At 35.3% G+C, this 16,753-nt stretch overlaps 2 protein-coding genes and 1 pseudogene across 5 annotated transcripts in view; 2 read left to right on the forward strand and 1 right to left on the reverse strand.

Moving 5' to 3' along the window:
- Positions 1-391: 391 nt before the first annotated feature.
- LOC148953980 (uncharacterized) lies at positions 392-2,753 on the reverse strand (annotated as a pseudogene).
- A 10,034-nt stretch (positions 2,754-12,787) lies between these two features.
- dome (cytokine receptor domeless) overlaps positions 12,788-16,753 on the forward strand; it is a 168,636-nt gene continuing 164,670 nt past the window's right edge. For 3 of the 4 annotated variants that reach the window (XM_089085712.1, XM_089085714.1, XM_089085715.1), the window contains exon 1: positions 12,788-12,862. The gene's annotated coding sequence lies outside the window, so the exon portion shown is untranslated. Of the gene's footprint in view, positions 12,928-16,753 lie in introns of all 4 variants that reach the window. The other variant, XM_089085713.1, reaches the window with a different exon arrangement.
- Positions 15,321-15,731, forward strand: LOC148953982 (uncharacterized). The gene has a single exon (XM_089086062.1). The coding sequence runs from the start codon at positions 15,321-15,323 to the stop codon at positions 15,729-15,731; it is 411 nt and encodes a 136-aa protein (XP_088942188.1).

Here is a 16,753-nt window from a genome sequence, read left to right on the forward strand (position 1 = left end):
TTCGTGTTTCAAAGAGTATTTTGGAATAAGTTATTTAGTTCTTCTATTTCGTGGTTTAGCATGTCTGTATTATCTTTATTGGTTTTTCAAAGCGTTTTCTGGAAGTTTTTGTTGGAACACATGATTTAAGATATATATTTGTGCTTTTTTGCGGTTTAGCTTGTCTGTGTTCTCTTTGTTGCTATTTCTAAGTGTGTTTTAGAAGTTTTTCGTTTATAACATATGATTTGGGATGTTTAGTCTTGCTGTTTCGTGGTTTAGCTTGTCTTTTTTAGCGTTTTTGGTGATCCGAAACATATTTTCAGAAGTTTTTTGTTTTGTGTGTCTGACTGTGTGTTTGCCTCTCTCTGTGTGCTGGTGTGTCTGACTGCGCGTTTGTGTGTTTTTCTATTTAGACACAGCAGAGCTTAAAGAAGTACCTGCAGGATCTTGCTTCGCATTCACTACATGCAACTGCTTAACAGTTCTTACATATGAGCTGCATGTTTTCTGGCATCTGTTTTCTACAGTTATAACAAGTGGCTCTTCTGTTCTGTATTAAAGAAGATTCAAGTACCTGGACAGCAAATTTGATTCTATATTTATTCATTAGTTCAATAGTTTTCTTATTTACCAATTCAGTATCATCGTTGTATAAATCTATGAATATATTGGATAGTGTAGATCTATCTGTTGTCCTGTTGTACTTAGGAGGTGATTGAAGATCAATTGACATTGCGCTTCCCAAATAGGTTATTTCATTTGTGTAGTCTTGGGCATGTTTGAAAACAAAAGGCCCACAGCTTGAAGAATCTACTTGTGGAGCTATTCTGCTCGAGCCAAGTTCAGGTTCTATGTAGTGTTTATCCACTCCCTTCATCAGATTTTTGAGGTTGGAATGAAATAGCCTCCCTTGAGCGTGGTTTAACGGCTTCTGGCTATCAAGAAGATAGATATTTTTCCTGGAGAAATCACATATTCCCAAAATGAAATGATTCTTGGACTTCGTATTCGTTATATCACACATATTGACACACAATGGAACAAACAGAACACTGCAATCATTCGAAACATCACTAAAACTCTCTCTAGGCCTATCTGGGTAAGTATTTAAAGCATCAAAACTTGTCAAGTTGAAAGTAGAGTAGCTTTCGATAGTTCTTGCTGACGCACAGCTAGAAGTTGCAAGATTCACGAGGTATGAAACCATTTCAGTTGTGAGCCAAGTATCAGGCTTCAGCAGTTATTCAAGGTCTTGAAAGAAAATCGAAAACACGTCTATGTCCCTCAAGGGAAAACCAATAGCTCTCCACCAATCTAGTTTCTCTGCGTTTTCTACGATAGCAGAATCGGTAGATTTGACCACTATTCCAAAAAGCCTTTTTAAATGCTGGATTACTTGCTTTGATTCGTCATACAAATGCCTTATGGGACCTTTAAACGCGTAACAATGACAAATAGCGGTAGAAATTGTAGACTGGTTAGCTCCAACACGAAGATTCGGTCACCTTATCCTTTTTTGGAGTTTCACCAGTTGAGTGGGGCTATGCAGCCTTTTTTGAACAGTCTTCACAAACTGTACATCTTCCGCTGGCTTTGCAACTTTTGAATTATTATTCCCGTCAGAGCTTTTCGATTGGTGTTTGGAACTCTTTTTAAGTGAAGCTAATTTCAATAATTTCTTTTTTTCATTTCTGAAACCCGTTTCTAATGTATTCTGTTCCCTGCTTGTTTTCAAGTTAGCTTTTGCAGTTTCATTAATTGACGATGAAAAACTCCCCTCATTCTGATCATCACTATCAGCAGTAGACGACAATTCCTTGGCTACTAGAGAATCTAATGCAGGTTTAATATTGTAACAGTCCTGAATGTTTAATGAGCTTTTTATTCCAGGCCTCACGTGCCTTTTAGATCTGCCCTTCACGTTCTTGAGTGTTTTCACTTGTATCACTGATTTTTCTGTTACTAGTGCATGTCCCCGAGATCTTAAAACTCCTAGTTTGCAAGGACATGCAGAGATTCTAAAATTACAAGAACAATCATAAACTTCAACCAAGCTATTCTTCTTAGCACCCTTTGTAACAATTTTATTTCCTCTAACAGTGATTGCTTCTGTTCGTGGTGTCACAACATTAACCTTATGTCTAGGCAGACTTTAAACAAGATACACTTGCTTTTCGTTGCAAAATATAACATGTCCCTTTCTCCATAGAGTTTCTGCTATTTCACCTAAACTACTTTACTGGTGGTTTTCTCTTGTCATATTTGTTTCGCAAAAGGGATCTGATGCATCTACTTCTTGGACCATGCGCAGAAAAATTTCATTCCTCGATTCAAGTGGATCTTATTACTTCTTGATATGAACTACGTTTTCCTTATGTGCCTTCTCAAGGAGTCTATAATGTCCTATTCCCTTAAATCCACGAGAAATGTGTGTATAATATTCATCGTCTAAACGCAAAAGGCCCAAGATACAGCTGCCCATGGGTATGCATCGCTGTTGCTCTATAGGTCTTTTCCTCTCAGCATTACTCTCCGGTATTGTTGGTTTTTCCGGAGACTAGATTAAAGTCTAGCATCTGGGGAACGATGAAGGCACAATCATGCTTCAACATGTCACATTCCAAATTATCTCGAAAGTAGGTAAATGCAGGGATGGACCATTTCAAGAGCCTGTCAGTTCTTATTTGGTAGTACTCATCTTCACTTTTTGATCTTAGCAACTGAAGAATATCGTCTTGAACTACCTTGATGTCTTCTTTAGGTGCCCCCATTTTCTGAAGTCCATGTTGTGCATTGATCCAATAGTCTAGCCAGCAATAAACAGCCTGAATAAGAGGAAATGTTTTTTTTTTCTCGCAACCTCTATACCCTTTTCTCTATCACACACAAAATAATATTGCGGTGAATTGACGTTTGGTGCTTCCTTCATTAGAACTATAAACAGCTCTTCGTGCGAATCAGCTGATCTATTTGTGTGAAGTAAAATGCAATTGGAATCAGAGGTGTTGTCCCCTTATGGTCGAAGTCAGGAGTTCGGAATGTCAGAGCTGAAACCGAGTAATTTCCAATGTTATATTTGGTATCATAATAGAACACTATCGGGATACCGTGTTCTACAAAGTAATCAACTTCTAAGATGGCAAATTCTGATATACAGGTGAAGCCTGCTTCTCCTTGCCCAAAAAATGTTTCTGTAACAACAAAATCCGTTTCCGTCATAAGATATCAAATCATGTTACATTTGTCATTGGATATCATGCTTTTTCTGGCCAAAGAAAAGGCATCCTTTACCTACCACTGACTTCTTGGAGCATTTGTCTGCATCTTTTTCACTGTCTTGATAAACTCGTTACCGAAATGTTCTCGGGGCGTCATTGTTGTGGTTTTTGCTACTTTTTTGGCTCTTATTAATACAGATTTCTCAGAAGGAACAAAAGGGATAGCTTTTATTCCTTCTTTCTTTTTATGGTTTCCATGGGGGTCACAATTGGATTTTCTGTCACAAGTACCAACATAATGAATCACCGTATATAGGCAGTGCTCAAGGGGACAGTTGAATGCCTATTGCTCATATCGAAAGATATATCTCTTCAAATCAACCCTCTTGCCTTCAATCATCCATTGATTAACTCTCTTTCTGAAGTTTGGATGAACAGAGGGTACAGATACTGAGTGTCCCCCACTACTTCTGCTATAACGGTAACCATCTGCCTTGTAGTCTTGTATGTATTCAAAACTATCTGAACATACTAAAAAAATACTATCTGCTGTAGGATAGACTGGAACTTTGTTCTTGCACAGTCTAAACTTTAATATACCAGTTTCGTGAGTGGACCTTAAGATTATGGCAGCCTCAGTAGATCTAAGTGCCGATTTCTTGGTTTCGTAAATATGTGGGTCCACTGGATTAGGAAGTGAGGCGCCATGTATTGTTTGAATTACACTTGGCCGATCATTTTGAAAATCTTGTACTTTTTTGGACAAAAAACAAACATTCAGAGAAGGCTTATTAAAAGCCGATTTATTTTTCTCAGGCTGTGTACTATAAATCTGTGTTTCGTAAGAGCCCTGGTATTTATCTTCACATAATTCATTGCTTATGTATACCGTTTTGTTAATGTTACTTTTTCCTTCTGGGTTTCTTTTATTGATTTCATCATGGGCGTCATTAATCTTGAACTCATTTTCTTCCTACAGTCGAAAGTATTCCAACATAATATCTTAGTAGTCAACGTTTTCCGTTTACTTGCGCTGTTTAGTTTCTATGCACTCCATACTGTCCATGCACTCCTTAATTTCCATGGACTCCTTGATCTCCATGTCCATATTATCATATTAGAGGGCCCAATTTATATTAATCTGGTATTTCAACGTCGATACATATATTTTTAGGCAGCAATACGTATTCATTTTAGATCCCAAGTGTTCATATTCTTCAGTTTATCTGCACGGGGTACTTAGACGGTTTATATCACAGGCCTTCAAGCACCTCTTATTTCTTCTTTCAAGCTTGCGAATTTCATTTTTTTTCTTTGTATATGTCGATCGATATGCCACGAGAACCTCTTTTCTTCTTGTTTTGACCCATCATCCAAATAGAAATTACGAGTGAAACTAAAAAGACACGTATTTCATTGTCTTAAAAACTACATCCACGAGTCTTTCAAAGGGGATCCAAACTTAAATGAGTAAACCATTACTAAAGAGCAGTTGGATGTCAAATTCCCCTAAAAAAGCGACCGAATTTGCTTCTCTTTCAACGGCTTGGAACTTTGCTGAAAAAAATTCAAATGAATTTACTGAAAAAATGTTCATTGTTAGTTTAATATACATATGCTGATATTTATTACTTGAAATTTTAATTATTTTTTATTTCTTAAAATTATAAAAGTGAAAACATTAAAAAAAATTTCAGTAAATTCCAAATTACATTCTAACTCTTATAAAGAATATAGTTTATAACCCTAATTAGGGTAATTTCTGCTCATTATGAGTTTGACTTATTTTAATTTTTGTTTGTTTTGGGTTTCATTTATTTATTGATACTGATATATGGTAGTTGTATGCTTGGTAAATTATTTTATTCTATTCTTTTTTCATTTTTGGTTTAATGGAGTTCTTTACTTTTTTTTTGGAAAAACTTATTTTGTGAAAAAAGTTTTTGTGATTAATTTCTTTTCGTTTATATTTACATAGTTTTTTTCAGGGAGAAAGATTGAGTCTCTTCTGTAGTTAAACAGTCATCCCTTCCACAAAAACCTTAAATACCCCCTGGGAATAACTTACGACCCTTATCCCTAATCTCTGGGGTTTGTTTCAACCCCAAAAGCCTTGTTATATGATATTTAGACTATTTTGAATAGAAGCGGTATCTCAAAATTTCTAGTAGACGCACTTTAGGACAATACGACGTGTGTGTAGGGCGGAGGGGGTACCTGCCCTCTGATATCTTTGACTCTTACTAGATCCCTCTGATCTCTGATCCTTACCCTCTGATCACTTTGAGCACTAGAGTGTCTAATTGCCAATCCAATGAACCCCCTCCGAAGTTTATATGGCCAAACTTTCTATAAGAACCCTATATGTCCCCATGGCGTAACTTACAACCATTGTCCTTAGGTCTGGGGGAATTTTTTATCCTCACCCATAATTTCCAGACCTTTCTGATGGGCAGAACAAAATGGCTATATCAAAATTTGCCCTCTGATCCCGTTCGAAAAAGGCACTAGTCTCTCAATTTCCAATCGAATGAGCCTTTTTGAAGCAGCTACGACAAAACTATAAAAACCTTATATGCCCCAAGGGCATAACTTACGACCGTTGTTCTGAGGGCTAAGGGGGAAGGGTTGTCATCCTCAAAGAGTTAATTTCCAGAATTTTCAACTACGTTGAAAAAATTGGCAAAAATTTCAAAATTTTGATTGTATATATTTGGGAAAATGGCAGGCGTGAGAGGGGGATTAGTGGCCCTCCAATTACTTTCAAAGATTAAAAAGAGCACTATTTATTTCAATTTAAAAACGAATGAGCCCTTTTTGAAGTTTCTACAAACTTACTGTAAAAACCTTATATGCCCCTAGATCATAACTTACAACTCTTGCCCTGAGGGCTGTTAGGGGTTGCCATCCTTAAAGACCCAATTTCCATAACGCTAAACTACGTTGAACAAAAAGGATATCTAAAAAATTTGACTGTGCGTGTCTGGGGAATTGATGGGTTGGACAAGGGGGATAGTCGCCCTTCAATCACTTTCGACTATTACAAAAGGCACTAGCCTTTTGTATTTCTAATCAAATGAGCCATTAGTCAAGTTTTAAGGACAAAGTCTTCAATAAAACCTTATATGCCACAGGGCATAACTTATAACTCTTGCCCTGAGGGATCTGAGGGGTTTATCAGCCTCAAACACCTTTATTTGGCTAAATGGCTTTCTCGAAAGCTGTTTAATTACCCATCAAATTCCAAACAGAGAACATAGAAATACTGATTTTTTTTTTCTGCGCTTCAAAAATTACTGTTTTCATATAGGCTAACTTTACAGTTTCATGAAATGTAATTAAACAATTAGGAAAGGGTTTTCATCTAGAATAAGGAGAAAGTTTAAAACTTAAAACAAATATAACACCTTTTCAACACCTTGCTCATTAAACAAAAGTATTTTTAGTGCTTGGAAAAATCGTATCTTTCCAATTGCAAATTTTCTTAAAAAGTTTGGAAAAAGCCAAACTTCACAGTAAAGAGTAAGGAGCTTAAGATGAGACAGTCCCTTTCATATAAAGAATCATCTGTTGAAATAGGTTTCAAATATGTTTCTTGCTTTCAGTTTAAGAGCTCTTTTTTTTATTTAATTTGCCTAAAATTTGCCAAATTTTTGAAAGATGACCCCCAACCTCCCCCCCCAAAATCAAGAGATCTTATTGAAGCGTTAGTTAGTGCTTTTTTAAGAAGTGACAGTGATCAGAAGTCAAATACCCCCCCCCCTCCACACAAACACACACGCGCACACGTTGCATTTTCGTAAAATGCATCTAATAGAAATTTTAAGGTGGCCATTTGTTCTCGTAGAAACTTCGAAAAGGGCTCAGTCGACTAGTGATTGGAAGGCAACCATCCCCCCACCCATGCTCATCATTTCCCCAAACACTTCCAGTCACAATTTCAAGATGGTTATTTTGTTTGACATAGTTTAAAAGTCCAGAAATGATGTCTTAGAGGATGAGACCCCCTTCACAGTCCTCAGGGCAAGGGTTGTAAGGTATGCCCCGAGGGCGTTTAAGGTTTTTATGGAAACGGTGGTAGTATAAACTTCAGAGGGCTCATTGGATTGGAAATCGGACGTTGAAGAGCCATTGCCTCCTTTTCCTAATGATAAATCCTGCATGTAAAAAAGGCAAACTACATTACAACCCTAGGGAGTGTGGGGGGCACTACAATGTTATCCATAATTGAAATTGCAAATTTAAACGTAGAACGGTACTATTGACAGGCCCGTACCTTAAATTATATCTTGGTTAGGCCTGGGTTTGATTTCGAAAACAATCAGAAATTAAATAAAAAAAGAGCTTTTCAACTGAAAGCAAGGAACAGTTTGGAAACTTGCTCCTTACTTTAGTTAAAAACCATTTCTATTTGTTTACTTACATTTCATGAAACTGTAAAGTTTTACGAATAGAATACTTTTGGTAATACTGTTTGGATTTTGAGGGGTTATCGAACAGTTCGTGGCAATGAACTGTAACTTAGTTACAGCGACTTGGCCCAATAGTAACCAAAACTCTATAAAACGGAATTTTGATACCAATAGATATATCGAAAGAATTGACGTAATATGCTGATTCCAAATATATTAATTTCATTAAATTTAGTCTTACCCATCAAAAGCTACGGGTCAGAGAAAATTTCTCTGATTTTCAGAAAAAGTGGGAGAGACCCTCTTGAAGTCATATAATTTTAATTAAATACACACCATCAGATTCAGCGTATCAAAGAACTCTACTATAGATGTTTCAATCTCATATCTGAAGAATGTGGAATTTTGAAATTTCTACCAGAAGAAAAATCACGGACGCGTGTTTATTTGGCTTTTTGTTGTTGTTTTTTTCCAGGGGTGATCGTATCAACCGTGTAGGCCTAGAACGTAAGGATAGGGCTCGTTCTAATGGAAATAAAAAGTTCTTGTGCCCTTTTTGTCGATATATGAAAGGGGCTGTCCCCTCGCTCTTTACGCTAAAGTTTGACTTTCTCACAACTCTATTTTTTTAAACAATAAAAAAACTTTAGCGTAAAGAGCGAGACGTTGAGGAGGGGATAGCCCCTTTCATATACGGAAAAATTTCTAGTCGTTATATGTTTTAGTGTCGCTCCTTACTTTCAATTAGAAAAATCTTTTTTTATTTAATTTTTGAAAGTTTTTGAATTAATGCAGGTTTTGATTTTGGTTCACCGTTCATAAATAATTAAAACAAAATTCGCATATTAGTTTTACTTTCATTCGGCTAAGTGACTTTCACGACAGCTGTTTAATTACCCATCAAATTCCAAACAGAGAAAATAAAATTACTGATCTTTTTTTCTGTGCTTCAAACAGTACTATTTTCATACAGCTCTTTAGTTTAATGAATTGAATGTACAAAATTAGGAAAGGGTTTTCATCTAAGGAACAAGTTTAAAACTGAAAACAAATATAACACCTTTTCAACAACTTGCTCATTATACAAAAGTATTTTTAGTACTTTGAAAAATCTTTTTTTTCCAATTGCAAATTTTCTTCAAAAAGTTGGGAAAAAGCCAAACTTCACAGTAAAGAGTAAGGAGCTTAAGATGAGACAAACCCTTTCATATAAAGAATCATCTGTTGAAATAGGTTTCTATTCTGTTTCTTGCTTTCAGTTTAAGAGCTCTTTTTTTATTTAATTTCTGATCGTTTTCCAAATCATACCCATGTCTAACCAAGATATAATTTGAGGTACCTGTCCCTTAAATCCCTGTTTAATTGTTTTTAAAAAGTGTAAATCAATAATTGTGCATGTATTAGTACAGCCCTACGCTTAAATTTTCAATTTCAATTTTTGATAAAATTTGAATATACTCAAAAAAATGGCGATGAATAGTAATTTTGGTAAAAAGTCCTTGTTAATATTACGAAAAAGGAATTTCAGTTGGATGAAAAGGAGCATTATTGTTTGTATGGATAGAAATTCTGCGAGATGTTTGATGTTCTACATAAATGAAGCCATCAAAACTATGGGGGGGGGGGTGTCATCCTTAAAGACCTAATTTCCAAAACTTTCAACTGCGTTGAACAAAATGGCTATCTAAAAATTTTGATTGGATTTGTTTGACTGGATTAGTTGTCCTCCAATCACTTTCGACTATTAAAAAGGGCACTAGCCCTTTGAATTTCCAATCGAATGCACCCTTTTTCAATTTTCCAAGACAAAGCTTTCAATAAAAACCTTATATGCCTCCAGTGCATAACTTACAACCCTTGCCCTGAGGAATGTGGGGGGGGGGGTGTAATTCTCAAAGACCTAATTTCCCGAAATTTCAACTACGTTGAACAAAATGGATATATCAAAATTTTGGTAAAGACCCAGATGCAAAAAATTGAAACAATACAAAACGATATAATACGTCTCATATTTGGTCTTAGGAAACCCACAAACACCAAGTTTCTGCTTATGGAGAGTGGATTAACAACAATCAGGGAGAGACGTAGCTTCTCTTGATAAAACATCTTACAAAAATTGAATCAAATAGCTCACAGACCCTACATAATTGGTTAAGAAATCCAGCCATATATAGAGGCATTGCAAATGAGTATGCCAACACTCAGAAGAAGTTTCCTGTCCCTACAAATTCGATATTTCCCCCTGTCCCTGCATTTCCTTAATTAAAATTTTCAACCCATATAACAACTCCCGAAGTTTCTATGGGAGACTCAGAACCAGTACATGTTACTTTTGTCCAGAAAAAATTTGGCGAAATAGCCGCATGCGCTTATAAGAACCACACCCGTATAGTGGTCGAGTGGTGAAAAATGAATGATAATGTAAAAAGTGGTGCTTTCTTTCCTGACCTGAAAATTGCAATGGGTAAGAGATTGTATAATAATGTATCTATAATGACTGCAGAGTTAAATGCCATAATCATGGCATTAGAACACCTTATGGAAAATAAACCCTTGATTGCTAATTCAAATAATATTATAGTTTATTCTGACTCTTTATCAAGTCTTCAGTTGCTGTCTGCAGCTCCTCAGTATAAGCTGGATATTGACACTTATCATTGTCTTAGTATTATAGATAATCTTGCTTCAAGTGGCATAAGAACTTATCTTCAGTATATTCCTAGCCACTCTGGTATAAGTGGTAATCATGAGGTTGATGACATAGCAAAAAATGCTATAAATATTGACCAGCCAAGTGGGAGACGAATCCCCATTAGAGATATTTACAGATAGAGACTGTCAGTTATCATGTCTCGTAAGAACAATCTTAATCTGTCCCTCCTTCCCAATAAGCATTTTTTTAAAATTTTTAATAAAATACGTTCTGGAATAAATGAAGTGGTCTTTCTTGTAGTTTTATATCGGCCTTATAATTCAAGCGGTCCAGTTTACTTATTCACTTTTTGCAGGTATTGTATTATGTATAATGAAACAATTGACCACTGCCTATTTGAATGTAATATGCTGACGTCTCCACAGCATACTTTAATACTTTAATTGTAAACTGTTAAAGTGCTTCAAACACCACACAATCTCACTATCAGCCAAGAGCCTAACCAACTATACCTGCACACAGAGCACAGAAATCAATATTTATTATCTTATATTTGAACTCCTTGAGTCGAAAGATCTACTGAAAGATATCCGAGAATATCTAATAAATAAGAGACAACCAAGCCAGTAGCTCTGTAGCCCACAGAGTGAAGCAAAAGGAAAGGGGCTAAATAGTATCAACTGAAAAGCCTGCCTGCTGTGAAATAGAAGAAGAAGAAGGAGATGGAAAAAAGTTTTTCTGCTGTGAATCAGGGTGTTTGGGGCATACATTTTGTAGGGGGTGGGGTACAGTGAATGTCATTTTTGGATCTGAAATCTCTCTCACAAAGTGATGTTTGGTCTTCTAGTTCTGCTTATTAAAACTGATAACCATAGAAAAAGAGTATAGGTTAATATCACTTATATGTACGTATAGTTTTGGAACCTTTCAACTATGCTGAACAAATGGCTATTAAAAAATTGTATCGAACGATTTTTGAGAAAAAGGAAGGTGTGAGTGGGACGGTTGCCCTCCAATTATTTTGTTCACAAAAAAAAGAACACTAGACATTTTAATTTCCGTTCAAATGAATCCTCTCCCGATGTTCTAGGACTATTGGTTCGAAATGATCATCCCTGGAGAAAAAAACATCTGTGATTTTTCTTCTGGCAATAAATACAAAATAAACTTTTTTTGCAGACAAGAGCTTGAAGCCTCTACCGAATAAGAAATTAAACGTGCTTATTAGGCATTTCAATTACGAACAAGAGAATTTGGAGAATTATTGGAGTATCGATTAGATATTAGAAGTAAAAACTGAAACCATTAAATAATTCTCAGAGGAGATATCCCATTCCCTTTACTCCCTATCAACTTCAGTCATCAAACTATAATCCATTTAATGTATCTAGTTACATTACAAATCTTATTTTGAATCGCACCAAGTCCTATTTTCTTTTTTAATAATTTCTTTTTTTCATTCAAAAAATCATATTTAATGTATACCTACCTTCTTTTTTTCAATAGCTCTTTTTCTGGTTATTTGCAGATGTAGTATCCAATCCACTTTCAAAGGTTTTAAGAGAAAAAAAGTTTTAATTTAGAACTGATATATTATTGAAAGTAAAAAACCTTAAATATGAAGAAAAAATTTGACCTGAGCAAATGTTGTGAGATAGGAAGTATAGAACATATTTGCAATTTTGCGATTAATTAGGTTCGCCTAACATCTTGATGGCAACACTCTGAGGTCTATATCTGATCTGTTGCGAAATCGAAAGTTTCTAAGGCAGTATATTTGCATAATTACCAATTTGGCTCATATTGGGATGTGTAATGGACCACTATTTTCCATTTTTTTTATTAGTTAGCTTCCTGTATGATTTATTTGATTGAATAATAAATGTATGCGCTATACCGTAAAAAATTACTAGATATAGGAAAAAATCTAGAAATTCATTAAAAAATCCAGGAGATTTTTAAAATTCCCTAAAAATCTCTGAATTCTTAAATAAAAAGTTTGCTCCTAACAGACCTCAACAATCCTTATTCTAGGGGAAAAAATCTTTAGAATGGAAACACTGGATACACATGTCTATGTGCCCTATCTTACAATGTTAAAAAACGGCGGAGTACCCTGGTGCCTTTGGGCTATTTATGATGACACTAATACATGCTAGAACCCTGATAAAGTGGGTATACACCAGCACAAACCCCAAATTGATTGGTACCATAGAATTATTTCGTCTGTATTAGATACATTTTGTCTGTGCTGTAAACTCAATTTGGTTGTAAAAGCAAGGTACTAAAAGCTGTGTTTTTAGATGGTTTTTCTCGGCCGTATTTTGTTTTCTACGTTCTAATGAATATGTAGGACCGATTTAATGTGGCCAGTTTTGCCTTTTTTTTATGTTGCTTTTGTCATCCACTAGTCGTTCTGCGAAAAAAACCCAGAGCTGTAATGACGTATGAAAAGAGACCAAAAAAAAAAAAACAATCATACTCAACTCCCCAGTATGGCAATACTGCAAGTACAGAAGAAAAAAGGATCGCTAGTAAACAAATGGTAGTTCAAAACGACGAAATGATTGAGTATTTTGAACATTCTTATTGTTTGTGTGAGTAAACCCTGTTGCATCGGGATGGAACAAGCCTAGATAAGGTCCTTCACATAAGGAAACATGTTAAGACAACAATTCTTACTTCATAATATGCATTAGCCTATAATCATGGTTAGGCCTAACAAATTTTGCATGGGAAGAACCTACATCTTCACTTCTTTCAGTGTTTTACACTTTTCTACCATTTTTTGTATGTTTTTGATCCTTAGGTGGAGATACTTATTGGTATATCTTTCACAGTTCATATTGTTGACTTACAAATAAAGTAAACATACCACTTGATGCCTTTTTTTATGCTCTTTCCAATTCCAAATATAATAATAATTTTTGTCAGAAATTAATTTTACCCCCAGCCCTATGTATACCAATCCAGGGTATATATTTGCAAATTAGGGGGGGGAGTTAATTTTTGTTTCTTGTGCAAATAAGAGGTAAGTTTAAACTTTACCATATCCCCCTCCTAATTTGCAAATAGCCTATATTCCCTAAATTGGTATATATAGGGTGGGGGTAAAATTTGTTTCCAACAAAAATCATTATTATTTTTGTAAAGAGCATAAAAAAGGCATTGAGTAGTAGCCTATGTTTACTTTATTTGTAAGTCAGTAATATGAACTGCAAAAAAATTACTGACTTATCTAGGCTTACATTGAATAACCTGTATTTACTACTTGTTAAATTAAAATAGTAAGTATTTACTGAACTGTAGGCTATTAAAAATGTCTTTCTGAATTGTATTGTGGTCAAATTTGGTTAGGCCTAGTTTAGCTTTAGTTTAAGGTAAGGTTTATGTTAATAGACTATTCAGGTAGCTAAGAAATAAACTTATCTCTGTTGTCAGAATTGGGTATAAAATTAGAATTGTGGCTTCTGATAAGGAGACATGTTAAGAAAACAATTCTTACTTTAAAATAGGCTATGTATAATGATCCTAGTTAACATATTATCCAAGAGGAGAACCTTTATCATCAAGTCTTTACTCTTTTTTCAACTTAAAAGAAAAAAATTACAATTTTAGCCAAGCCCTCAATGCAATTCATAAATCTTTTGAAATTGCTGATTTAAATTGTTCTTATAGATAGCATTCATCCTGGTCATTGTTAATTCTGTTTTTTTTGTTGATAGATAAAGCAGTGGTGAAAATGAAAAAATATTAATACAATCTAACTTAACTTCAATTCAAAATCAACAGGCTCAGTCAAGGCCTAAGGCCTCAACCAACAGCTGGGATGAATGCTATCTATTAGAACAATTTATAGCAGCAATTTCAAAAGATTTATGCATTGCTTTGAGAGCCTAGAATAATTGTAATTTTTTTCTTTTAAGTTGGAAAAAGAAGGAAAAAAGAGGAAAGACTTGATGATAAAGGTTCTCTTTCCCCTTAGATAATATATTAACTAGGATCATTATACATATTTTAAAGTAAGAATTGTTTTCTTAACATGTCTCCTCATCAGAAGCCACAATTCTAAATTTATTCCCAGAATTGTATCCTGAATCTAAATTTAACATGCATTTGTATTAGAAATGAACTTTACCCCTACCCCTATATATACCAATTCAGGGCATAGCCTATATTTGCACATTAGAGAGGGGTGGGGATAAAGTTCAAACTTACCTTTAGTGTTAGAATTGCATCCTGAATCCAAATTTAACATTCATTTGTGTCAAAAATGAAGTTTACCCCCCCTAATGTGCAAATATATACCCTGAATCGGTATATGTAGGGATGGGGGTAAAATTGATTTCCAATGCAAATACATGTTAAATTTGGATTCAGTATGCAAATCTGACTATAAAGGTAAGCTTATTTTTTAGCTACCTGAACTGTTTGTTAATATAAATCTTACCCCTAGTTTGCCCTGGTTTATTGACTTCTTTCCTAAAATGATCAATTTTTCTTTGTTTTCATCATTGATTTGAAATCTTGGAAAATTTAACTTTGAACAAAATGTGAAAGGTAAATTTGCAGTTTACAAAATAATTTTGCTAGGGTAGAAGTGAATATTTCACCTGATGCCTTTTTGGTAATTTTTCAGATTAACTCACTACTGAGATAGCCAAGAAAGAGACATACTTTTAGAATCAGAATCTCACCCTGGATAAAAATGTAATATACATTTGCATTGGGAATGAGTTTTAGCCCTTCCCCCTGGTGTACAAATGTATAGGCTACTGTCTTGAAAGAGTATCTTGCAAGAGGCATGGCAGCAACATTTCTTGAAAGAGTTCTCTGCACTTCCCTCCCAACTTGAGCATGCCTTTGTTGTTAATCTTGATGAAACACTTTCAAAAGATGTTCCAACCATGTTTATCATTTCTGTGTCAGATGCTGTGTGCAAATGGTGGGAATGCTGTGTGCAAAATTAAAAAGCCTCTTTCTTGAGGAAAAGATGATGTTTGTGCCAAACATCTTTTGGTTGCTACTCTGTCACTTTTGTTGCTCCTTTTTCAAATGGTATTTGTAACAGGCATAGTTCCAACTTCATTCTTGTCTAGCTGCCTTACTCCTGTTCCCAAAAAGAATAAACTACTGAATGAGTGCTCATCTTATTGGCCTATAAAGGTTTCTACTACATTCTGCAAGGTGTTTGAAACACTAGTTATGTCTGAGCTTTTACACAAATGTTCTATGCCTCTATTCCAGTTTGGACTCCAGCAAGGTTTAGGGCATGTCCATGCTCTGACTGCGCTCTCATCAATCTTGATTGGTGCCAATAATTCTGGTGAATCACTAGTTCTAGGGAGTCATGATGAAAGCTGTGCATTTGACTTGCTGATTCATGCCCATATTCTGATTGGGTTGTGTGATCCATACCATGTATGGATCATTATATTAGTACACAGCAGCAACTGGGAGGTGTGAAAGTGAATAAAGGATTGTTGACCAAATTTGTGAGAAAGAACATTTATTTCTATCCATATCTGCTTATATTTGATATTAAGTTTCTTTTTAAGAGGTTTTCCCTGGTGTTTCACTTTATTTACCTGCATTTTGATGTTAGAAAATTGTTATTTTCTATTCCCAAGGGACTTGTCCTTTGTCTGCTAATAAACAGCTGTTTGTTTATTTGTAAACAAGGCCAGGCTGAGTTTCAGTGTCCTTCTCCTTCTTCCGAATTTGCAGCCAGCAATAGAGCGCTGTTGCCAAACGCTCAATACTAAAAACACCATTGATTACGTTGGCTCGTCCGTTTTTGCGTTTTTTTGGTGGATAATTTGTGCAGAAGGGAGCAATAGCAAACAAACAAGAGGCCGAATTGGTACCAGCGGGACTTTAATCCTTAAACTGCTGGGAATAGGTGATTTGAGTATTGCACTTCCCACATTCTGTCTACCTCGAAAATTGTCAAGGCAATAAATTTAGCTTTCTTAGCATCGACGAAATACACACCTGTGAAGTTTGTTTGTAAACATTGATGTTCCAGAACATTTTTCACGTAATCCCGCTTTTCTAAATTTGGCGCCGATAGAGTGAAACCACAGTGCGCTTTTCGTCCTATACTTGTAAAAATGCCGCCAAAACGACCTCGTACGAGTCCTAAAAAAAGAACTGATCACTGTGCAGCTTGTGGTTGTAATTTAGATGAAGAATAAATCGCGATGAATTGTGATGGATGCAATCGATGGCTTTGAATAGATTGTCCTAAAATGACTGAGCCGGAGTATGCTCTCTTAACAAAGATGACAAGGCGTATCGGATGCGAGTGGCGTTGTCCTATGTGTAAAGGTGACAAACAAGCAAGACTAAATGCATTGGATATCCAAAATGTTATTACGAAATCCCTTGAACGGCTTCAACCGACCCTAGCGGTTATTCGGGATCTTGATCTGAAAATTAAAGATGCCGTCAAAATGTCTTTTAGTGAGTTTAAGCGTGAAGTGATC

This window comes from Artemia sp. Qi Xiang Cuo, chromosome 3, assembly GCF_049724085.1.
Source record: "Artemia sp. Qi Xiang Cuo chromosome 3, ASM4972408v1, whole genome shotgun sequence".
In the NCBI taxonomy this organism is placed as follows: Eukaryota; Metazoa; Arthropoda; class Branchiopoda; order Anostraca; family Artemiidae; genus Artemia; species Artemia sp. Qi Xiang Cuo.